At 38.7% G+C, this 25,053-nt stretch overlaps 1 protein-coding gene across 8 annotated transcripts in view; it reads left to right on the top strand.

The window, feature by feature from the left end:
• The window catches only part of LOC108401140 (signal transducing adapter molecule 1), a 107,334-nt gene that overhangs the window by 59,193 nt on the left and 23,088 nt on the right, over positions 1-25,053 (top strand). For all 8 annotated transcript variants that reach the window (XM_073229132.1, XM_073229133.1, XM_073229134.1 and 5 more), the window contains 4 exons: positions 9,225-9,300; positions 9,382-9,477; positions 11,044-11,190; positions 23,710-23,800. In XM_073229132.1, coding sequence (XP_073085233.1) covers positions 9,225-9,300; positions 9,382-9,477; positions 11,044-11,190; positions 23,710-23,800 — 410 coding nt within the window. The remainder of the gene's footprint in view (positions 1-9,224; positions 9,301-9,381; positions 9,478-11,043; positions 11,191-23,709; positions 23,801-25,053) is intronic.

Here is a 25,053-nt window from a genome sequence, read left to right on the forward strand (position 1 = left end):
AGCTCGCTTATTGAGCTGTTATATACACTGTCTGGAGAGTCTTTTCTTCTCTCCCTTCTTATTCCTCCTCCTCCCTTCTTCATATGTTGTGTGTTTTGTTCTGTGCTCTTTTTAGGGGTGCTCCCATCTAGAGCAGTCCCTGTAGGATGCCCTGTAGAGGTGGTTTGTGGGAAGCAAATTCCCTCAGCTTTTGCTTGTCTGGGAATTGTTTGATCCCACCATCATATTTAAATGATAGTCGTGCTGGATACAGTATCCTTGGTTCAAGGCCCTTCTGTTTCATTGCATTAAGTATATCATGCCATTCTCTTCTGGCCTGTAGGGTTTCTGTTGAGAAGTCTGATGTTAGCCTGATTGGTTTTCCTTTATAGGTGACCTTTTTCTCTCTAGCTGCCTTTAAAACTCTTTCCTTGTCCTTGATCCTTGCCATTTTAATTATTATGTGTCTTGGTGTTGTCCTCCTTGGATCCTTTCTGTTGGGGGTTCTGTATAATTCCATGGTCTGTTCGATTATTTCCTCCCCCAGTTTGGGGAAGTTTTCAGCAATTATTTCTTCAAAGACCCTTTCTATCCCTTTTCCTCTTTCTTCCTCTTCTGGTATCCCTATAATACGAATGTTTTTCCTTTTGTATTGGTCACATATTTCTCTTAGTGTTGTTTCATTCCTGGAGATCCTTTTATCTCTCTCTATGTCAGCTTCTATACGTTCCTGTTCTCTGGCTTCTATTCCTTCAATGGCCTCTTGCATCTTATCCATTCTGCTTATAAATCCTTCCAGGGATTGTTTCACTTCTGTGATCTCTTTCCTGACATCTGTGATCTCCTTCCGGACTTCATCCCACTGCTCTTGCATTTTTCTCTGCATCTCATCCCACTGCTCTTGCATTTTTCTCTGCATCTCATCCCATTGCTCTTGCATTTTTTTCTGCATCTCTGTCAGCATGTTCATGATTTTTATTTTGAATTCTTTTTCAGGAGGACTAGTTAGGTCTGTCTCCTTCTCAGGTGTTGTCTCTGTGATCTTTGTCTGCCTGTAGTTTTGCCTTTTCATGGTGATAGAGATAGTCTGCAGAGCTGGTACAAGTGACCGCTGGAAGAGCTTCCCTTCTTGTTGGTTTGTAGCCTTTTCCTGGGAGAATAGCGACCTCTAGTGGCTTGTGCTGGGCAGCTGTGCGCAGACAGGGCTTCTGCTTCCTGCCCAGTTGCTTTGGGGTTTATCTCCACTGTTGCTGTGGGCTTGGCCTGGCTGGGGCTGTTCCTCCAAAATGGTGGAGCCCCGTTAGAGGGGGAGCAGCCAGGAGACTATTTATCTCCGTAAGGGGCCTCTGTGCTCCCTGCTGCCCAGGGGGTTAGAGTGCCCAGAGATCCCCAGATTCCCTGCTTCTGGTCTAAGTGACCTGTCCTGCCCCTTTAAGATTTCCAAAAAGCACTCTCCAAACCAAAACAACAACAGCAACAATGAGAGAGGGAACAGAAAGGAAAAAAAAAAGAAAAAACACGCGATTTTTTTTTTTTTTTTCCTCAGGTGCCGGTCCCAGGCACCCGCGCACTGGTCCTGCTGCCCTGTCTCCCTAGCACCAGGGTCCCTGTCCTTTCAAGGCTTCCAAAAAGCACCCACCCACCGGTCCCGCAGGGAAGGAACGCTCAATATTCTTTGTCCTCAGGCACTGGTCCCACGCACCCGCTCACCAGTCCTGCCGCCCTGCCTCCCTAGCACCGGGGTCCCTGTCCCTTCAAGGCTTCCAAAAAGCACTTGGCAAAAAGAGAGAAAAAAAAGGGGAAAAACGCGCGATTTCTTCCGTCCTCAGGTGCTGGTCTCAGGCACCCACCCACCGGTCCCACAGGGAAAAATGCGGGATATTCTTTGTCCTCAGTTGCCGGTCCCAGGCACCCGCTCACCAGTCCCGCCGCCCTGCCTCCCTAGCACCGGGGTCCCTGTCCCTTTTAGGCTTCCAAAAAGCACTCGCAGAAAAGAGAAAAATAAAAGGGGAAAAACGCGCGATTTCCTCTGTCCTCAAGTGCCGGTCTCAGGCACCCGCCCACCGGTCCCGCAGGGAAAAACGGGGGATATTCTTTGCCCTCAGGCGCCGGTCCCAGCCACCCGCTCACCAGTCCCGCCACCGTGCCTCCCTAGCACTGGGGTCCCCGTCCCTTCAAGGCTTCCAAAAAGCGCTTGCCATAAAGAGAAAAAAAAAAAAGGGGAAAAACGCGCGACCTCCTCCGTCCTCAGGCACCGGTCTCAGGCACCCGCCCCCAGGTCTCGCAGGGAGAAACGCGGGATATTCTTTGTCCTCCGGCGCCGTTCCCAGGCACCTCCTCACCGGTCCCGCCACCCTGCCTCCCCAGCAACGGGGGCCCGTCCCTCTAAGGCTTCCAAAAAGCGCTCGCCAAAAAAAAAAAAAACTGCTCCGGTTTCTCTCCACCCGCCGGGAGCCGGGGGGAGGGGCGCTCGGGTCCCGCCGGGCTGGGGCTTGTATCTTACCCCCTTCACAAGGCGCTGGGTTCTTGCAGGTGTGGATGTGGTCTGGATGTTGTCCTGTGTCCTGTGGTCTCTATTTTAGGAAGATTTTTCTTTGTTATATTTTCATAGCTCTATGTGTTTTTGGGAGGAGATTTCCACTGCTCTACTCACGCCGCCATCTTGGCTCCCGCCCTGTTTTGAGCATTTTGATGAACCTCCATACTGCTTTCCACAATGGTTGAACTAATTTACATTCCCACCAGCAGTGTAGGAGGGTTCCCCTTTCTCCACAGCCTCGCCAACATTTGTTGTTGTTTGTCTTTTGGATGGCAGCTATCCTTACTGGTGTGAGGTGATACCTCATTGTAGTTTTAATTTGTATTTCTCTGATAATTAGCGATGTGGAGCATCTTTTCATGTGTCTCTTGGCCATCTGTATTTCTTTTTTGGAGAACTGTCTGTTCAGTTCCTCTGCCCATTTTTTAATTGGGTTATTTGTTTTTTGTTTGTTGAGGCGTGTGAGCTCTTTATATATTCTGGACGTCAAGCCTTTATCGGATCTGTCATTTTCAAATATATTCTCCCATACTGTAGGGTTCCTTTTTGTTCTGTTGATGGTGACTTTCGTTGTACAGAAGCTTTTCAGCTTAATGTAGTCCCACTTGCTCATTTTTGCTGTTGTTTTCCTTGCCCGGGGAGATATGGTCAAGAAGAGGTCACTCATGTTTATGTCTCAGAGGTTTTTGCCTATGTTTTTTTCCAAGAGTTTAATGGTTTCATGACGTACATTCAGGTCTTTTGATCCATTTTGAGTTTACCTTTGTATATGGGGTTAGACAATGGTCCAGTTTCATTCTCCTACATGTAGCTGTCCAGTTTTGCCAGCACCATCTGTTGAAGAGACTGTCATTTTGCCATTGTATGTCCATGGCTCCTTTAACAAATATTAATTGACCATATATGTTTGGGTTAATTTCTGGAGTCTCTAATCTGTTCCACTGGTCTGTGGCTCTGTTCTTGTGCCAGTACCAAATTGTCTTGATTACTATGGCTTTGTAGTAGAGCTTGAAGTTGGGGAGTGAGATCCCCCCTACTTTATTTTTCTTTTTCAGAATTGCTTTGGCTATTTGGGGTCTTTGATGTTTCCATATGAATGTTTGAATTATTTGTTCCAATTCATTGAAGAATGTTGCTGGTAATTTGAGAGGGATTGCATCAAATCTGTATATTGCTTTGGGCAGGATGGCCATTTTGACGATATTTATTCTTCCTAGCCATGAGCATGGGATGAGTTTCCATTTATTAGTGTCCCCTTTAATTTCTCTTAAAAGTGACTTGTAGTTTTCAGAGTATGAGTCTTTCACTTCTTTGGTTAGGTTTATTCCTAGGTATTTTATTCTTTTTGATGCAATGGTGAATGAAATTGTTTTCCTGATTTCTCTTTCTATTGATTCATTGTTAATGTATAGGAAAGCTACAGATTTCTGTGTGTTATTTTTGTATCCTGCAACTTTGCTGTATTCCGATATCAGTTCTAGTAGTTTTGGAGTGGAATCTTTAGGGTTTTTTATGTACAGTATCATGTCATCTGCAAATAGTGACAGTTTAACTTCTTCTTTACCAATCTGGATTCCTTGTATTTCTTTGTTTTGTCTGATTGCCGTGGCTAGGACCTCCAGTACTATGTTAAATAACAGTGGGGAGAGTGGGCATCCCTGTCTTGTCAGAGGAAATGCTTTCAGCTTCTCGCTGTTCAGTATAATGCTGGCTGTGTGTTTATCATATATGGCCTTTATTATGTTGAGGTACTTGCCCTCTATTCCCATTTTGCTGAGAGTTTTTATCATGAATGGATGTTGAATTTTGTCAAATGCTTTTTCAGCATCTATGGAGATGATCATGTGGTTTTTGTCTTTCTTTTTGTTGATGTGGTGGATGATGTTGATGGATTTTCGAATGTTGTACCATCCTTGCATCCCTGGGATGAACCCCACTTGGTCATGGTGTATGATCCTTTTGATATACTGTTGAATTCTGTTTGCTAATATTTTATTGAGTATTTTTGCATCTACATTCATCAGGGATATTGTTCTGTAATTTTCTTTTTTGTGGGGTCTTTGCCTGGTTTGGTATTAGGGTGATGTTGGCTTCATAGAATGAGTTTGGGAGTATTCCCTCTTCTTCTATTTTGTGGAACACTTTAAGGAGAATGGGTATTATGTCTTCTCTGTGTGTCTGATAAAATTCCGAGGTAAATCCGTCTAGCCCTGGGGTTTTGTTCTTGGGTAGTTTTTTGATTACCGTTTCAATTTCTTTGCTTGTAATTGGTTTGTTTAACTTTTGTGTTTCTTCCTTGGTCAGTCTTGGGAGGTTGTATTTTTCTAGGAAGTTGTCCATTTCTTCCAGGTTTTCCAGCTTGGCATATAGGTTTTCATAGTAGTCTTTAATAATTCTTTGTATTTCTGTGGAGTCTGTCATGATTTTTCCATACTCATTTCTGATTATGTTGATTTGTGTTGATTCTCTTTTTCTGTTAATAAGTTTGGCTAGAGGCTTATCTATTTTGTTTATTTTCTCAAAGAACCAGCTCTTGGTTTCGTTAATTTTTGCTATTGTTTTATTCTTCTCAATTTTGTTTATTTCTTCTCTGATCTTTATTATGTCCCTCCTTCTGCTGACTTTAGGCCTCATTTGTTCTTCTTTTTCCAGTTTCGATAATTGTGATGTTAGACTATTCATTTGGGATTGTTCTTCATTCTTCAAGTGTGCCTGGATTGCTTTATACTTTCCTCTTAAGACTGCTTTTGCTGCATCCCACAAAAGTTGGGGCTTAGTGTTGTTGTTGTCATTTGTTTCTATATATTCCTTGATCTCTATTTTGATTTGTTCATTGATCCATTGATTATTTAGTATCATGTTGTTAAGCCTCCATGTGTTTGTGAGCCTTTTTGTTTTCTTTGTAGAATTTATTTCTACTTTTATACCTTTGTGGTCTGAAAAATTGGTTGGTAGAATTTCAATATTTTGGAATTTACTGAGGCTCTTTTTGTGAGCTAGTATGTGGTCTGTTCTGGAGAATGTTCCATGTGCACTTGAGAAAAATGTATATCCTGTTGCTTTTGGATGTAGAGTTCTATAGATGTCTATTAGGTCCATCTGTTCTAGTGTGTTGTTCAGTGCCTGTTTGTCCTTACTTATTTTCTGCCCGGTGGATCTATCCTTTGGGGTGAGTGGTGTGTTGAAGTCTCCTACAATGAATGCATTGCAGTCTATTTCCCTCTTTAGTTCTGTTAGTATTTGTTTCACATATGCTGGTGCTCCTGTATTGGGTGCATATATATTTAGAATGGTTATATCCTCTTGTTGGACTGAGCCCTTTATCATTATGTAGTATCCTTCTTTATCTCTTGTTACTTTCTTTGTTTTGAAGTCTATTTTGTCTGATATTAGTACTGCAACCCCTGCTTTCTTCTCACTGTTGTTTGCCTGAAATAGGTTTTTCCATCCCTTGACTTTTAGTCTGTGCTTGTCTTTGGGTTTGAGGTGAGTTTCTTGTAAGCAGCATATAGATGGGTCTTGCTTTTTTATCCATTCTATTACTCTGTGTCTTTTGATAGGTGCATTAAGTCCATTTACATTTAGAGTGACTATTGAGAGATATGTACTTATTGCCATTGCAGGCTTTAGATTCGTGGTTACCAAAGGTTCAAGGTTAGCTTCTTTAGTATCTTACTGCCTAACTTAGCTCGCTTATTGAGCTGTTATATACACTGTCTGGAGATTCTTTTCTTCTCTCCCTTCTTATTCCTCCTCCTCCATTCTTCATATGTTGTGAGTTTTGTTCTGTGCTCTTTTTAGGAGTGCTCCCATCTAGAGCAGTCCCTGTAGGATGCCCTGTAGAGGTGGTTTGTGGGAAGCAAATTCCCTCAGCTTTTGCTTGTCTGGGAATTGTTTAATCCCGCCATCATATTTAAATGATAGTCGTGCTGCATACAGTATCCTTGGTTCAAGGCCCTTCTGTTTCATTGCATTAAGTATATCATGCCATTCTCTTCTGGCCTGTAGGGTTTCTGTCGAGAAGTCTGATGTTAGCCTGATGGGTTTTCCTTTATAGGTGACCTTTTTCTCTCTAGCTGCCTTTAAAACTCTTTCCTTGTCCTTGATCCTTGCCATTTTAATTACTATGTGTCTTGGTGTTGTCCTCCTTGGATCCTTTCTGTTGGGAGTTCTGTGTAATTCCATGGTCTGTTCGATTATTTCCTCCCCCAGTTTGGGGAAGTTTTCAGCAATTATTTCTTCAAAGAGACTTTCTATCCCTTTTCCTCTTTCTTCTTCTTGTACCCCTATAAAACGAATATTATTCCTTTTGGATTGGTCACATAGTTCTCTTAGTGTTGTTTCATTCTTGGAGATCCTTTTATCTCTCTCTATGTCAGCTTCTATACGTTCCTGTTCTCTGGCTTCTATTCCTTCAATGGCCTCTTGCATCTTATCCATTCTGCTTATAAATCCTTTCAGGGATTGTTTCACTTCTGTGATCTTCCTGACATCTGTGATCTCCCTCCGGACTTCATCCCATTGCTCTTGCATTTTTCTCTGCATCTCATCCCATTGGTCTTGCATTTTTCTCTGCATCTCTGTCAGCATGTTCATGATTTTTATTTTGAATTCTTTTTCAGGAGGACTGGTTAGGTGTGTCTCCTCAGGTGTTGTCTCTGTGATCATTGTCTGCCTGTAGTTTTGCCTTTTTATGGTGATAGAGATAGTTTGCAGAGCTGGTACGAGTGACCGCTGGAAGAGCTTCCCTTCTTGTTGGTTTGTGGCCTTCGTCTCCTGGGAGAATAGCGACCTCTAGTGGCTTATGCTTGTCAGCTGTGCGCAGACAGGGCTTCTGCTACCTGCCCGTTTGCTATGGAGTTTATCTCTGCTGTTGCTGTGGGCGTGACCTGGATGGGGCTGCTCCTCCAAAATGGTGGAGCCCCGTTGGAGGGGGTGCGGCCGGGAGGCTATTTATCTCCGTAAGGGGCCTCTGTGCTCCCTGTTGCCCAGGGGGTTAGAGTGCCCAGAGATCCCTAAATTCCCTGCCTCTGGTCTAAGTGTCCTGTCCTGCCCCTTTGCGACTTCCAAAAAGCACTCTCCAAACCAAAACAACAACCGCAACAGTGAGTGAGAAAAAAAAAAAAAAAAAAAAAAAAAAAGGAAATAGACGTGGTTTTTTTTGTCCTCAGGCCCCGGTCCCAGGCACCCGCTCACTGGTCCTGCTGCCCTGCCTCCCTAGCACCGGGGTCCCTGTCCCTTCAAGGCTTCCAAAAGGCACCCACCAAAAAAAAGAAAAAAAAAAAGAAAAAGAAAAAAAAGGGAAAAACGCGTGATATTGTTTGTCCTCAGGCGCCGGTCCCAGGCACCCGCCCACTGGTCCTGCCGCCCTGCCTCCCTAGCACTGGTGTCCCCATCCCTCGAAGGCCTCCAAAAAACACTCGCCAAAAAAAAGGGAGAAACGTACGACTCTCTCCGTCCCCAGGCGCCAGTCCCAGGCACCTGCTCACCGGCCCTGCCGCCCTGCCTCCCTGGCACTGTGGTCCCTGTCCCCCAAGTCCTCCAAAAAGCACTTGTGAAAAGGAAAAAAAACGGGAGAAATGTGCGATTTTCTTTGTCCTCAGGCACCCGTCCCAGGCACCCGCCTACCAGTCTTACTACCCTGCCTCCCTGGTATTGGGGTCCCTGTCCCTCCAAGGCTTCCAGAAAGCACTCGCCAAAAAGAGAAAAAAAAAAAGTGGAAAAACGCGCGATTTCCTCCATCCTCAGGCGCCAGTCTCAGGCTCCCGCCCACTGGTCCCACAGGGAAAAACGCGCGATATTCTTTGTCCTCAGGCGCCATTCCCAGGCACCCACTCACCGGTCCTGCTGCTCTGCCTCCCTAGCACCGGGGTTCCCGTCCCTCCAAGGCTTCCAAAAAGCCCACCGGTCCCGCAGGGAAAAACGCGCAATATTCTTTGTCCTCAGGCGCCGGTCCCAGGCTCCCGCTCACCGGTCCTGCTCCTCTGCCTCCCTAGCACTGGGGTCCCCGTCCTTTAAGGCTTCCAAAAAGCACTTGCCAAAGAGAGAAAAAAAAAAGGGAAAAACGCGCGATTTCCTCCGTCCTCAGGCGCCGGTCTCAGGCACCTGCCCACCGGTCCCGCAGGGAAAAACGCGCGATATTCTTTGTCCTCAGGCGCCGGTCCCAGGCACCCGCTCACCGGTCCTGCTGCTCTGCCTCCCTAGCACCGGGGTCCCTGTCCCTTTAAGGCTTCCAAAAAGCACTCGCCAAAAAAAATAAAAAAAACCGCTCCGGTTTCTTTCCTCCCGTCGGGAGCCGGGAGGAGGGGCGTTTCGGGTCCTGCCGGGCCGGGGCTTGTATCTTACCCCCTTCGTAAGGCGCTAGGTTCTTGCAGGTGTGGATGTGGTCTGGATGTTGTCCTGTGTCCTCTGGTCTCTATTTTAGGAAGAGTTTTCTTTGTTATATTTTCATAGATCTGTGTGTTTTTGGGAGGAGATTTCCACTGCTCTACTCTCGCTGCCATCCTGGCTCCGCCCCCCTCTGAAAGTTTTAAATAAACTTGTTAGTGTACAGTTTAATTGAATCACTAAAAAATAATAAAAATGAAAATTAAACTTTTCTACAGTATTCTCCTTTTGTGTAGTAGTCTAGCACCTATTATAATTAAGCCAAAAAATAAGAAGCTGAATGTACTACTAACTGATTGTTACATTTCTTATTTTTTAGACCTAAAGATTGTCTTCGGTCTATTATGAGGAGGGTGAACCATAAAGATCCTCATGTTGCTATGCAAGCTCTGACTGTGAGTGATTTCATTTTTGGTTCTACCACAAAATTGTCTGCTGAAATTGAGCCCTTTTAACTTCTGGTTTTGTGCTTTTAGCTTCTAGGAGCATGTGTATCAAACTGTGGCAAAATTTTTCATTTAGAAGTATGTTCAAGAGATTTTGCTAGTGAAGTAAGCAATGTATTAAACAAGGTAAGGAACATTATTTTCAGAAATGAATTAAGACAGTCTTCTTGTATTTTATTGTTCAGTTCCTCACATTTCAAATCCCAAAGGACTACTAGTCTGTGCTTTGTAGAAAAAAAAACTTTCTAGGCTACGTCTATCCATTATATAAGTAAATGTTACATTTTGCTTGAAATGACTACAAATGTTTAACTATGAGATTTGGGGTTTTTACAAGCCAAATTAGAGTACATACAAGCTTTTCTTCAGCACTCCTTTCATTTGATACAAAAACATGTGATTTCTCTATTTGATTAAATAATGCCAGTCCATTTTAGGCACAGTTTTTGTAACAATTTTTGTAGGCACAGAGGTATTTCCCATTGTAAAACTATTCAGAAATAATGCCAAAATGTGGCATTGTTAAAATTTCATCTTACCATGAATGAATAAGGACACTACCTAACCATCACAGGGTTTTAATACTGTACTTGTTATCTGTTTAACTGAATGTAGAATTCAAATCCTATAATTTCAGAAATTTAAAACAAATTAAATTATGAAATAGCATGTGAGTTTTCTTAGTAAGAATTAATGCAGTCTGTTCTAAAGGAAATCATTTCTGGCTTTTTTGGGGAGGGTGGTATTATATATCAAGAAAACATTTTAAAGTGTTGAAAGGGAAACTGCTGCATGTTCAGTGGGAAAAATAAGTATTTCCAGGTTTTAGGAGAAAACAGTACAGAAATGAAATAAGAATTTAAAATTCTATAGTTCTTTTCAAACATGATTATGTGATAACTCTTTTTCTGTTCTTCATTCTGTTATATTTAGTTATTTCTTACTTAATAACCACTCTGTCAATGTTCCTTAAGTCCATCAAAATGTACAACTATTTATGAAGGGATTCTAATAATGGTTTCTCTAATTTAATTAAAGATAATGGTACTCAAAAGCTTGTATTTAGTGACATGAGCAGCTATTATGAAAAGCAAACAGCTGTATATTGGAGAAAGGACTTCTCTTTTTTTCCAAATAGTTTACAGTTTACATATCAATTTTGTGCTTAATGGGGCATGTTATTTTGAAGAATTAAGTTTCCAGGAATATTGACATGCAGTGGACCTCAAACTGGGCCTCAGATAATTAAATAGCTTGAGGAAAACGCAGTCATGCACATTAGAAGACAGGTATTAGGCATAAAGGAACTGTACCATTTATTCTCTTTTACCTTATTTTTATTGGTTTGCAAAAACCAAAGTAAAAAAAAATGCTTTCCTGATGTACAAAGATTGCTTAATTGCAGAATGCTCTGTAAGGTGTTGTCTTTCTGACCTCCAAAATAACAAATTAAAATTACATATTTTATCTGTTTGAATTTGCTGTGAGATATATATTATGGTATCTCCCATTGTTATTTTCATAGTGTAAAAATAAAATTAGTGTATTTCTAATAACCAACTCTATTATGTGTCATCTATAGCTAGGAGTAATACATAATTCAAAAAGAGATCTATAACACTATTATATTTAAGGTATTTGTATTAAATTGTTAGCCAGCAAACAAGCACTTTTTTTTTCTCTGTATTTTAGGGTCATCCTAAGGTGTGTGAAAAATTAAAAGCTCTTATGGTTGAATGGACAGATGAATTTAAGAATGATCCACAGCTTAGTCTGATATCAGCAATGATTAAGAACCTTAAGGAGCAAGGAGTTACATTTCCAGCTATTGGCTCTCAGGTATTTTGTATTCTTGTGTGTGTGCTACAGTTTGTTTCTCTAAAGTAGCCATGTTTATTTGAATTTTTCTTTTTTTCCTCTAAATGCAGGTAGTTTTTACTACTCCAGAGGAAATTTTATTAATAATTTTGCATTCAGATGTGCCAAAAAAAATGTAGTGGAATATTGATGTGTTCCAGCTTCTTCTTCTATGTAAATGAATTGGTTTAACATTTTGCATTAAAATTTTGTTTTCTGGTTTTTATAATACAAAATTCCTTATTATATCAAGTAATACTGGCAGTCTTATTAAATTGTCTTACTGCTGTAATTCTGTCAAAGAATGACAGCTCAAAAATCAGGATATTCTTAAAGCTAAATGGTGAGTTTAGAGTTTCTTTTGTGAAATTATGACTACTTATATTAAAAATGCAAAGGGGATGTAAGGGCATCCGTGGAAAGAAAAGCACACAATGCATTTCTCCCCTTAATAGGAGCTGAGCAGTGTGTAAGTCTTCTTCCTCGCTACTAGTAAATAAGTTGATTGAAAGGCTTAGCTTCCCTCACCCCAAAATTTTTTATGTAATTGATGTCATATAGAAAAAAAATGAAAGGTATCTTTTTTTCTTTTTCTATTCTGGGTAACCATCCTTTAGGATGCCCCGCTAATCAAAGGCACTTAAAATGTGTGGTAATCTACTGTACTGTCTTTCCCCACTGTGTGGATGAGGGTACAATATAATGAGTAGAGTGAAAGCATGAGCACAGCTGTGGAGGCTTCATTCACGGTTGTGACCAGTTCAGGGAATCATGAAGTGAATCGTCGAGACTTACCTAGATTTTCCTCCCAAGGCACTTCTAGTTTATCTGAATATTCCTGAGATGTGGAGTTCTAGAAATATATTCAGGGGATGAAGGTAGGATAGGTATTTTTCCTCTTTCTTGAAAAAAATTGTTTATGAATAGTTTTATGATGATAAATTATGTCTTTGAGAAGTATTCATTCATAATTGATGGCTGGCCTTTAATACTCTTAGAATAATTTCCAAAATCCGAATAATTAAGGAATAATTTTATGCAGAATAATCCGCGATATTTAAAAGTTCCTTGACAGCAGCAATGTTTAATTTTCAAAGAGTAGACTCACTACAGAGAACCAAAGAGTGTAGATGCTCAATTTGCAGTTTCTGTACTGCGAACCTGTTCTAGAGCTTGTTACTTAAAATGTGGTTTGTTTCCCATCATCATCATCATCACCAGCAGCTGGAAGCCTAGATAGAAATGCAGCATCTCAGGTCCCATTCCAGACCTATTGATTCATTATCTCCATTTTTGCAAGCTCCCTGGTTAATTCTTTATGCTCGTTAAAGTTTGAGAAGCACTGCTGATGAGTACAGCTTGCAGTGCAAGTAAAAACTGCATTTCAGTGCATGAGAGGACTTGTTCTAATAACGAAGGAAGAAGAAGAATGATCTGATAAGCTTTGTTTGGTTAACCTAGAATCTCAGATAGCTGTGGGAACAACTTATAGGAATTCTCTAATACAACCCCCTCATTTTACAGATGAGGAAACAGAGACCCAGAAGGGTTAAGTGACTTGCCCAGGGCCACAGCTAGTAGTTGACAGAGCTGGAACTAGAACACAGGCCTCCTGATTCTCAATCCAGTGTTCTTTCCACTACACGATCCTGCCTTCCGTTTGATATAGAGGTTAGTGGATATGTGTTTGTCCAGACTAGGTTTCAAAGGACAAGAGTGGAGTGAACACTGGCAAGAGCATTTACTTACTGACTGGCATAGAAATTTGGTTAATGTCCTGTTCAAAAGATTTAGGACATAGATCAGCCATAGTAAAATTTCCTTTTTATCAAGATGTTATAAAATAAGTGAAAGGTAATTTTCTGCTATTTTCCAGCCCCAATAAATATTTTAAATTCATATAAAGTAAATATGAGGTAGAATGACAGTTTTTTATACTGGTTTCTGAAAAGCTTGTTATCAAAAGCCGTGTTTGCAAAGAGCATCATGTTTAATGAAAAATGTATTATCTAGGATCAATTGCACAAGTTCATCTAGCAGTAAAGTCATTACCACATTTTACTCAAACTAGGTCTTTGTTAGCATACTTAACAAAAGCCTTGAAAATGTGAAGATTACTTTTTTTATTAAAGTGTCATTAATATACAATCTTATGTTGGTTTCAAATCAACATCACAGTGGTTCAACAGTCCCCATGAACAACTTACATTGTGACGGTGAATTATTGTGCCCCTTTATTCCCCCTCTCCCCACCCCAACCCAACCCTTCCCCCTTGGTAACCACTAGTCACTCTTAGTGTCTGAGTCTACTGTTATTTTACTCCTTCTGTTTTGCTTTGTTTTTATATTCTACAACTAAGTGAAATCATACAGTATTTGTCTTTCTATGCCCTACTTATTTCACTCAGCACAATACCCTCTACATCCATGTTGTTGCAAATGGCAGGATTTCTTTTTCTTTTTACGGCTGAATAATATTCCATTGTGTCTATGTACGACGTCTTCTTTGTCCATTCATCTATTGATGGACACACAGGTTGCTTCCATATCTGGACTGTTGTAGATGGTGTGGTGATAAACAAAGAGGTACATATTTCTTTTCAATCAGGAATTTCATTATTTTCAGGTAGATTTCTAGGAGTGGATTACTGGGTTAAATGGTATTTCTATTTTTAGTTTTTGAGGAACCTCCATACTGCCTTCCACAACATTGGCACTAGTTTGTATTCCCAACAACAGTATAGGAGGGTTTCTCTTTTTCCCACATCCTTGTCAGCATTTGTTGTTTCAGGTCTTTTGGATAGTGGCCATTCTAACTGGTGTGTGGTGATATCTCATGGTGATTTTAATTATTATTTCCCTGATGATTAGCAAGGTGCAGCATCTTTTCATGTGCCTGTTGTCCATTTGCATTTTTTCTTTGGAGAAGTGTCTGTTCAGGTCTTCCACCCATTTTTTGAACAGGATTTTTGTTTTTTGGGTGTTGTGACATATGAGTTCTTTGTATATTTTGGATGTTAACCCCTTAATCAAATGAGTCACTTACAAACATCCTCCCATACTGTAGGATACCTTTTTTGTTCTGCTGATGGTGTCCTTTGCTGTACAGAAGCTTTACAGTTTGCTGAGGTCCCATTTGTTCATTTTTTATTTTTCCCTTGTGCAAGGAGATGTGTCCAGGAAAAAAATTGCTCATGCTTACATTCAAGAGTGTTTTGCCTGTGTTTTCTTCTAAGAGTTTTATGGTTTCATTACTTACATTCAGGTCTATGATCCATTTTGAGTTTACTTTTGTGTATGGTGTTAGACAATAATCCAGTTTCATTCTCTTACATGTAGCTGTCCAGTTTTCCCAACATCAGTTGTTGAAGAGGCTATCTTTTCCATGTTGTATATTCATGACTCCTTTATTGTGTATTAATTGATCATCAATGTGCGGGTTTATATCTGGGCCCTCTATTCTGTTCCATTGATCTATGGGTCTGTTCTTGTGCCAGTACCAAATTATTTTGATTACTGTGGCTTTGTAGTAGAATTTGAAGTCAAGGAATGTAATTCCCTCAGCTTTGTTACTCTTTCTCAGGATTGCTTTGGCTATTTGGGGTCTTTGGTGGTTCCATATGAATTATAGAACTATTTGTTCCAGTTTGTTGAAGAATGCTGTTGGTATTTTGATAGGAATTGCCTTGAATCTGTAAATTGCTTTGGGCAGGACGACCATTTTGACAATATTAATTCTTCCTACCCATAACCATGGGATATATTTCCATTTATTGGTGTCTAATTTCCTTCATGAGTGTCTTGTAGTTTTTAGAGTATAGGTCTTTCACTTCCTTGGTTAGGTTTATTCATAAATATTTTATTTTTTTTGATGGATTTGTAAGTGGAGTTGTTTTCCTGATTTCTCCTTCTAGTTCATTGGTCATATATAGGAAAGCCACAGATTTCTGTGTATTAATTTTGTATCCTGCAACTTTGCTGAATTCATGTATATGTTCTAGTAGCTTTTTTGTGGATTCCTTATGGTTTTCTATATATAATATCAAGTCATCTGCAAAGAGTGATTTTTTAACTTCTTCCTTACCCATCTTTTGTTTTCATCTGATTTGTTACCCTCTTTGTTTTCATCTGATTGCTGTGTCTAGGACCTCTAGGACTATGTTGGATAAAAGTTGTGAGCATGGACATCTTTGTTTTGTTCCCAATATTAAAGGAAGAGCTTTCAGCTTTTCGCTATTAAGTGTGATGTTGGCTGTGGGTTTGTCATATATGGCCTTTATTATGTTGAGGTACTTACCCTCTGTACGCATTTTGATGAGAGTTTTTATCATGAATGGATGTTGAATTTTGTCACATGCTTTTTCAGCATCTATGGAGATGGTCTTGTTGTTTTTAATCCTTGTTTTTGTTAATGTGATGCATGATATTGATGGATGTAGAATATTGTACCGTCCTTGCATCTCTGGAATAAATCCCACTTGGTCATGATGGATGATCTTTTTGATGTATTTTTGAATTTGGCTTGCTAATATTTTGTTGAGGATTTTTGCATCTTTGTTCTCTTGGGATATTGGTTTATAATTTTTTTGTGTGGTGTCTTTGTCTGATATTGGTAGTAGAGTGATCCTGGCCTTATAGGATGAGTTTGGAAGTATTCCCTCCTCTTCTAATTTTTGGAATACTTCAAGAAGGATGGGTATTAGCTCTTCTTTAAATGTTTGGTAGAATTTGACTGTGAAGCCATCTACCTGGAGTTTTGTTTTTGGGGAGTTTTTTGATTACCAATTTCATTTCATTCCTGGTAATTGGTCTATTCAGGTTTTCTATTTCATCCTGTGTTAGTCTTGGGAGGTTGTACTTTTCCAGGAAGTTTTCCATTTCTGCTAGGTTGTCCAATTTATTGGCATATAATTTTTCATTGTATTTTCTAATAATTCTTTGTATTTCTCTGATATCTTTTGTGATTATTCCTTCTTCATTTTTTGATTCTTTTTATGTGTGTACATTCTCTTTTTTTCTTGATATATCTGGCTAGAGGTTTATCTATTTTGTTTATTTCTCAAAAGAATCAGCTCCTGGTTTCATTGATTTCTTTTTCCTATTGTTTTATTCTCTACTTTATTTATTTATTCTCTTATCTTTATTATGTCCCTCCTTTTACTAACTTTGGGATTCATTTGTATTTTTCTGGTTTCTTTAATTTTGATTTTAGACTGTTTATTTGGGATTGTTCTTGTTTCTTGAGGTGAGCTTGTATTGCTATGTACTTTCCTCTTAGTATTGACTTTGCTGCCTTCCACAGATTTTGGGCTGTTGTGTTTTTGTTTTCATTTGTCTCCATGTATTGCTTGGTTTTTGTTTTAATGTGTTCACTGATCCATTGATTATTTAGAAGCATGTTACTTAGCCTCCATTTGTTCGTAGGCTTTTTTGTTTTCTTTGTGTAATTTATTTCTAGTTTCATATTATTGTGGTCTGAGCAGCTGCTTGATACAATTTCAGTCTTTTTTAATTTATTGATTTGTGGCATAGTATGTGATCTATTCTGGAAAATGTTCCATGTACACTCAGAAGAATGTGTGTCCTGCTGCATTTTGGTGGAATGTTCTGTAGATATCTGTTAAGTCCATTCTATCTAATATATGGTTCAGTGCCTCTGTTTCCTTACTTATTTTCTGTCTTATTGATCTGTCTACTGATGTGAGTGGTGTGTTAAAAGTCTCCTAAAACGAATGTGTTGCCATCTGTTTCCCCCTTTAATCCTATTAGTACTTGTTTTACATATTTAGGTTCTCCTGTGTTGGGTGCATAGATATTTATAATGATTATATCTCTTGTTGGACTGATCCCTTTATCATTATATAATGTCCTCCTTTTTTCTCCCTATTAGTTGCATAGAATATCTTTTTCCATCCTTTCACTTTTAGTCTGTGTATGTCTTTGGGTCTGAAATGAATCTCTTGTAGGCAGCATGTAGATGGGTCTGGTTTCTGTATTCATTTTGCTGCTTTTTGTCTTTTGATTGGAGCAACATTTAAGGTAATTATTAATAGATACATACCTCTTGCCATTTTATTAATTGTTTTCTGGCTGTTTCTTACAGGTCTTCTCTGTTCCTTTCTTTCTCTCATACACTTTTGTTATTGATGGTTGTCTTTAGTATTGTAATTGGATTTCTTTCTTTTAAAAAAGTATTTTTATTTGTGTGTATTTATTGTAAGCTTTACTTTTGTGGTTTACAAAAGTTCAAGCATAGCTTCCTTACTATATAATAGTCTCTCTTAAATTGCTGATTAGTCTATTTCAAACACAATCTGAGTACTTTTTTCCTTCTTCCTCCTCCACATTTTTCATATTAGATGTCATAATCTGCATTTTTTTTGTGTATTCCTTGACTGATTTTGTGTATAAATTGATTTTGCTCTTTTGTTTTGTTTCAATTTTGTACTTGCTTGGCAGTTAGTTCTACTACCTTTAGTGTGGGTTTATTGTCACTAGTGAAAGCTATTTAGCCTTTGAGTCACTTCCATCTATAGCATTGTCTTTAACATACCCTCTAAGGCTGGCCTAGTGGTGGTGTATTCCTTCAGCTTTTGTTTATGTGGAAATTGTTTAATACCTGCTTCAAATTTAAATGATAATGTTGCTAGGTAGAGGATTCTTGGTTGAAGGTCCTTCTGTTTCAGTACATTAAGTACATCATGCCACTCTCTGCTGGCCTGCAGAGTTTGTTTTAAGTAGTCTTCTGATAGCCTGATGGGATTTCCTTTATAAATCATCTTTTTTCTCTCTTTGACTGCTTTCAGCACTCTCTGTTTATCCTTGATCTTTGCCATTTTATTATTATATGTCTTGGTGTTTTCTTCCTAGGTGTGGGTAAAATTGTAATACCTCCAGAATATCACGCCTGGTTTTAGTATATTTGCATATCAATGGGAGCTCAAGGGTGGAGAGAAGTATGGTTTTAGTGGATTTGCATAAGGGGTGGAGAGAAGTTCACCTCCATATCAATGGGTATTACCTGGGCAACTGAGGGACTTATCTGTACCCGAGAGGAGAGAGGGGTGCCTGTTTTGCTGCTCCTGGAGCAAGAGAGAGAGATAGGCTGGACTGCAGTGTGTAAGAATAAACAGATTTTTAACTTTATTTCTCCCTTTGGCTGATTTTGTATTTAGAGGTATTTTGCCCTGGGATTTCCTCCCCCCAGACTTACATTAGGGTTATTTTTGTTAGGGGATCTCTGTGCTTCCATCACCTGAGTATCTATTTCCTTTCCCCAGATTGGGGAAGTTTTCAAAAATTACTTCCTTTAAGAAACTTTCTAATCCTTTTTCTTTCCCTTCTCCTTTTGGTACCCTATTTATGCAAGTATTGTTTCATTTGGATTGGTTACATAACTCTCATCATTTTTTCATTCCTAGAGATCCTCTCTTCTCTGTGTTCTTCAGCTTCTTTGTTTTCCTATTCTCTAATTTCTATCTTTTCACCATCTCCTCTACCTCCTCTACTAATCTAGTCTTAAATCCCTACATTGTATGTTTCATTTCAGATACTGTATTCTTCAGCTCTTAGTGGCTCTTTTTCAGGTCTTCTGTCTCTTTGTTGAAGTCCTCCCTGAGGTTTTGAATAGCTTTTTGTAAATCTATGAGCATGTTATGACTTTTTCTTTGATATGCTTATCTAGAAGATTGGTGATCTGTTTTGTTTAATCATCTTTCTGGGATTCTGTCTTGTAGTTTTGTTTGATCATATTCCTATGCCTACTCATTTTGTCAAGGTTTCTGTGTTTCTTTCTTTGTATTAGATGTCTCTGCTATGCTTCCTGGCCTCTGGAGTAACAGTTTTATGAAGAAGACATCTTATGGTGTTTAGAAGCTCAAGATTCTTTACTCTCTAGGATCTGGTTCTATTTCTTGGGTCCCCAGTTCTTGGCATGCAGTGGGTGGAGTCTGTCTGTTTTGACAGTTTGCTTCAGCCACTGCTTTTGTTATCAGTTCAAGAGTCTCTGCTGAGCTCACTGTGGGCAGAGCCTCCATCTGCCTGGCTTACAGAAATGGCAGGGCTGCAGGGATGATCGGGTGGGCAGGGTGAAGTGCAGCTCTGCCCAGGCTGGTCATGCAGCACCGTGATTGTACACCCACAGGGAGGAAGGAGCTCTTGGGGCTGGCTTATGCAGGCACCTCCCTAGTTGGGCTGAAATGAAGCCAAGGATGCTAGGAGAGTCTCCCTCTGCCTGCCAGACAGCAAAGTCTGATGCTGCTGCTGTGCCAAGTGGGTTTTCTACAAGCAGCACTTGCAGGGAAGAGCCTTGGGGCTGCATTGCCAGCAAGGGGGATGGAGTGTGGGGCTCCCGAGAGTTCCCAATCTTTTGGTCCAAGGAACGGCTGGGGAGGTATCCTCCACCTTCCCTTTCTCCTGAGGAAAGAGCTCCATCCAACCCTCACCCCTCTGGTACCCCTCCTGCTGCTGGCAAGTCTTTCAAACTGCTTCCTCTGTTTTGAGTCTCAGGACTGACAACGGAGCATGCCTGTCCTCCACAGTGGCTGGAGTCCTAGCTTCCCAGAGTGTTCCACCTGTCCCTGGTGTCCAGCCCAGCTAATCATCGGAACCCAGTATAATTGGCTTGTGCTCCCAGAGCATATCTCCAGGGCCAGGTGTGCAGTGTTCCTGGGTTCCTACCCCTCCCTGATCCATTCCTCTGTTTCCCACCTGTTGGCTGGATTGTGGGGAGGGCTTGGGTCCCATTCTATCTTGGTTCTTTCACTTTACCCTTTTCTGTGTGGTCGTATCTTCTTCCTCAGGTGTAAGTAGTCTGTTCTGCAGTCTTCAGGTCGTTTTCAGGTTTAGTTGTATTTGCTATATTTTCTTTTATGAGCTTTTGGGAGGAGGTTTCTGCCTTGCCTTCCTATTCTGCCATCTTTTTCCACACATCAAGGATTATTTTAAGGTATATTTTTTCATCCAAGTACAGAAGAAAATAATATAAAAATTTGAGAAAATTCATACTTTTGTCACCTAACTCAGGTTGTTGCAGTTCTTTTAGTACTAATTTTTGTATGTGTGTGAATTATTTGCTATTTATTCTCTTGGTATCCTGTAAGACTACTTGGAAAGCTTGTTATATCAGCATTGACACACCTTTTAGCACTAACTTTTGACATAAGATATGCTCTCCCTGCTACTGCATTTGACATTAAGAAGAAAAGTATCATTGCCATTTGTAGAACCTGATGATAGAAGAGAACTTTGAAGAGTGTGTAGTTCAGGAATGTACATCTTACTATAGCTTGTTTCTGCACTTCCTTCATTTTTTTATTGAAGAATAATTGAGATAGATTATGTTATATTAGTTTTAGGTATAAAGCATAGTGATTTGAAATTTATATACATGACAAAATGGCTACCACAATAGGTCTATTTACTGTCTATCACAATGCAAAGTTATGACAATACTGATTATATCCTCTGTATTGTACATTACATCCCTGTGTCTTATTTATTTTATAACTGGAAGATTGTACCTCTTAATCCCCTTCATCTACCAATGAAAAAAAAATAGGTATGTCAACTCAGGTACTCTGTCCAATTGCCCAATTTTTTTTTTTTTTGCTATGAAGTCCATCAAGTCTCATGTGTTGTTTAAGGCTAATGTTTATTCACTAGGTTTTTGAGGTCCATCTATAGTATTTTCCATTGCAATTGCACTAATTTACATTCCTAGCAAAGGTGCACAAGGGTACCCCTTTCTCCTCATCTTTGCCAACACTTTTATTTCTTGTCTTGTTTATACAAGCCATTCTGACAGGTGTGAGTTTATATTTTTATGGTTTTGATTCACATCACCCTGATGATTAGTGATACGTGATATTGGGCATCTTTTCATGAGCCTGTTGTACATCTGTATGTCTTCTTTAGTCCATTTATGTTAAAGTAATTATTGATAGGTATGTATTTATTGCCATTTTGTTCGTTGTTTTGTGTTTTTTTATAGTTCTTCTCTGTTCCTTTCTTCTTCTCTTGGTCTCTCCCCTTGTGAATAGATGACTTTCTTTAGTGTTATGTTTGGATTCTTTTATCCTTGTTTTCTGTATGTCTCCTGTAAGTCTTTGGTGTGTAATTACCATGAGGTTCATATGTAACAACCTATGTATATAGCAGTCTCTATTAAGTTGGTTACTTAAGTTCAAATGCATTCTAAAAGAACTACAGTTTTGCTTCCCCTCTTCTGCATGTTTTGGTTTTTATCTTTTTTTGTGTATCCCTAATTATGGTACATATAGCTAATTTTACTACTCTTGTCTTCTAACCTTCATACTAGCTTTATAAGTGGTTGATACAGTATTTTTACTATATGTCTGCCTTTACCTGTGAGTTTTTTTGGTCCTGTATTTTGTTATTTCTAGTTATGGCCTTTTCTTTTCCACTTAATCCCTTTATTATTTCTTGTACAGGCAGTTTAGTGGTGATGATCACATTTAGCTTTTATCTGGGGAACGAATTCTTGATCTCCCCTTCAATTCTGGATGATAACCTTGCTGGATAGAGTGTATGTGGTTGTAGGTTTTTTCCTTTTAATACTTTGAGTATATTGTCTCTACTTCCTTTCTAACCAGTAGAGATTCCTTCACAGACCACAAAAGATCAATATGTCTGTTTTGTGAAATTAACCATATTGTGAAAAAAATTCATGTATAATGAAAAACTGCCTCTGATGAAGCATTTCAGATATGAATGATAATTAAAACATTATCTGAAGATGATTACAACTAGTGATGGATCAGAATTGAGAATGCTTAAAGGTGTATTCAGTGAACTACAAAGAGCTTTTTTTCTAATCAGCTTTACTCAATATAAATGCCATGCTCATTTGCTTGCAATTAGAATGTAATGAGTGAAGAATATAGAACTGTATTTTACTATAATGTTGAATATTTTGCCTTTTATTACTCAATAATCTTCTATGGATTGTTTGTAATTAATATTTAGGCACATACACCTTCAAGGCATATACAGCCTGGTTATGGAGTCAGACATGTAAGCAGATAATTTTAATAGAAACTGAGATTTACTGTCTGTCATTTTGTGTAAGGCATTATTCTAGATGTTGTACATGGTAGTTTAAGTATTTTTTAGAATTCCAGTTTTTATTTATTGGTTATTCTGGAATTTATAATATACTTGTAAGTTTTCACAGTGTGTTTTGAGTTAGTATTCATGTAAAATGTAGAAACCTCACAACTGTACAGGATTTACTTCCCATTTCAGCATTCTTTATGCTATAGTTATTATATGTATGACATGCATTAATTCTACATATATTATAAATATCAGGAAATAATGTTCTTCTTCTGAATGGGTCCCCCACCCCTCCCCCACCCCAACCATTCCACCTGATCTTGGAGGCTGCATGTTAATTTAATCCCCTCAACGTCTATCCTTGATTTGTAGATGAACTTAAGGCACAAAAAGGTCAACATACCAAGCCAATACTTTAGAAAGTGGTGGATCTGGGATTTGAATCCATGTTTCCCTGACGCCACGATTTGCATTTTTAACTACCCATATTATAGTACTTTGTGGAAGTGTTATTAACAGAACACAGAGGAGGGGATCCTTATTGAGCAAGTATTATTTTAGCTGTTTACTGACCAGTGAATTGAAACTCAGTCAGAAAAATGTGGATGGAATAAAAGGAGCCAGAGAAGATATTATAAGTAGAAGCAAGTGTGTGTTAGAGGTGTTGAAGTGCCAGTAGATATATATATATATATATATGCTGCAGTTTCCAGTAACTGACAGAATGGTTGATGGTGAGGCTAGAGTCTGATTTGTCTTGATAGCCCTGCAAAAAACCTCAGAGGCCATTGAGGCTTAGAAGCTTGTAATTGTATAAGTGTGAATCAATTTATGTACATATTTACTTGTATACAACTTTGTCTACAAAATATGCTTAAGAAAGGAATATATTGTCAGAATTAAGTACTTGTGTTTGGTTTACAAATGGTATTTTATGAGCACTGATATTGTTACATATAAATTGGGGTTCCTAAAGGTAACAGCCTGATTTTTAACCTGGAAGGAGGCAATAAAATGTAACTCTTCAATTGGTACTTTAAATTTTCCAAAATTTTGTTTTTAAAATACCCTCTCCTTCCCTTGCTCACCCACTTTTTTGATTTTAGAATTTTCTAAAAATTTGTAAATCTTCCTTCAGTTAGTGTCTTCTCTGTTTTGCCTACTGTCTGCTTTTAGTTTATCAACTTCACAGATCTGGAGGGTGTGATTAGGCTATCATCCCTCATTATCCAATTGTCTCAGTTTGTTTTCTCCAATTCTAACTTTTCCCCTCCTTTCAAAGTGGAGGCTGCTCCAGTTTGTAATTTTTTCTTATTCAGAAGTCTATGATAGATTGATAAGTAGGATCTTGCAAGTTCTCAGATTAGGTGGGAGAAGGAAAATTTGAGAACAACCCTCAAGTACTGTGTTCTTTTTTTGTGTTAGGCTGCAGAACAAGCGAAAGCAAGCCCAGGTCTGGTAGCCAAAGATCCTCGTACTGTGGCCAATAAAAAAGAAGAAGAAGATTTAGCAAAAGGTAAGTTTTTAAGTCTCTGATAGTGGGAAGAAATTAGGACTCTTGCTTAATATTTTTTTCCCAGAGATTTTTACAAGTAAAAGAATAAGACTTTACAGCTAAAACTCACATCTATTTTGTCCTCTCTTCAATATCACTTCTTTCCTCTTCTGAGACAACTACTATTATATGTGTCCTTTTTTCAGCCTATATTTATAATATTTTTACTACACTGTATATCCATAAACAAAACCAAATACTTCTTTATGTTCAATAAATTCTTTTTCTGTAAGTAGTACACCCTAATTACCATCTATAGTGCAACAATATGTGTTTTTTGTGTGTGGTAATATGCTTGAGATCTGTTCATGAGACATATATATCAAGTTCCATTTGTTTTAACTGCTGTATAATATTCCAGTGTGTGAGCAAATATATACTGTAATTTATCCACCTAGTGATGGACATTTGAGTTTCCTGACCATTTTTTACTATAGTAAGTGTGTATTCAGTATCCCCTGTACCTTTTCTTGTGTGTGTGTGTGTGTGTCTGTGTGTGTTTGTGTATGACTATTTTGTGTGACTAAAAGCAATATTGGTGGTTCATGGGAGGTATATCTTCAGCTTTCCTAAATAGTTGTGTCATTTTCTTTTCCATCAACAATGTATGAAAGCTCTTAACTATTTTTATTTTTAATCTGACATGTGGTATTGTCATTTGAAACTTAAATCTGATAGGCTTAAAATGATGTAGAACTTTAAATTTTTAAATTTTTATTTCTTTGATTAATAGTGAGGCTGAGTCCCTTTTTTGTATGTTTATTAGCTATTCTTTCTATTGAGTCTTTTTTTTCTAATAATTATATGTAGAAAGTCTTTATTTTGGATGTTATCTTTTGCCTGTTGTATTTATTATAGATGTCTACTGTTGGTTTTTGGCTTATACTTTTAACTTTTAAATTGTATGTTTTGTCAAACAGCAGTTTTAGATTTTGATGTCAAAATTTTTTCTTTTCTTTTAGGATTTTTGCTTTTTTTGTGTCTTCATATATTTTTCCCTACCCCAAGTTCCTAAAAGATATTTTCTATATTTTCTAATGATAGTTTTAAGGTTTTGCTTTCCCATCAGGTCTCTTATTGATCTAGAACAGAGATGGAAGGGAAGGAGTTATGGTTTGAGTTGAAATCAGGGTTATCAAGATTGATTACATTAAGGTTACATTGCAGAGCCTGAGTGACACATGGTAATGACTCTCATTAGGGGAGGAGTGGTA

Source organism: Manis javanica, chromosome 2 (genome assembly GCF_040802235.1).
Source record: "Manis javanica isolate MJ-LG chromosome 2, MJ_LKY, whole genome shotgun sequence".
NCBI classification, from domain to species: domain Eukaryota; kingdom Metazoa; phylum Chordata; class Mammalia; order Pholidota; family Manidae; genus Manis; species Manis javanica.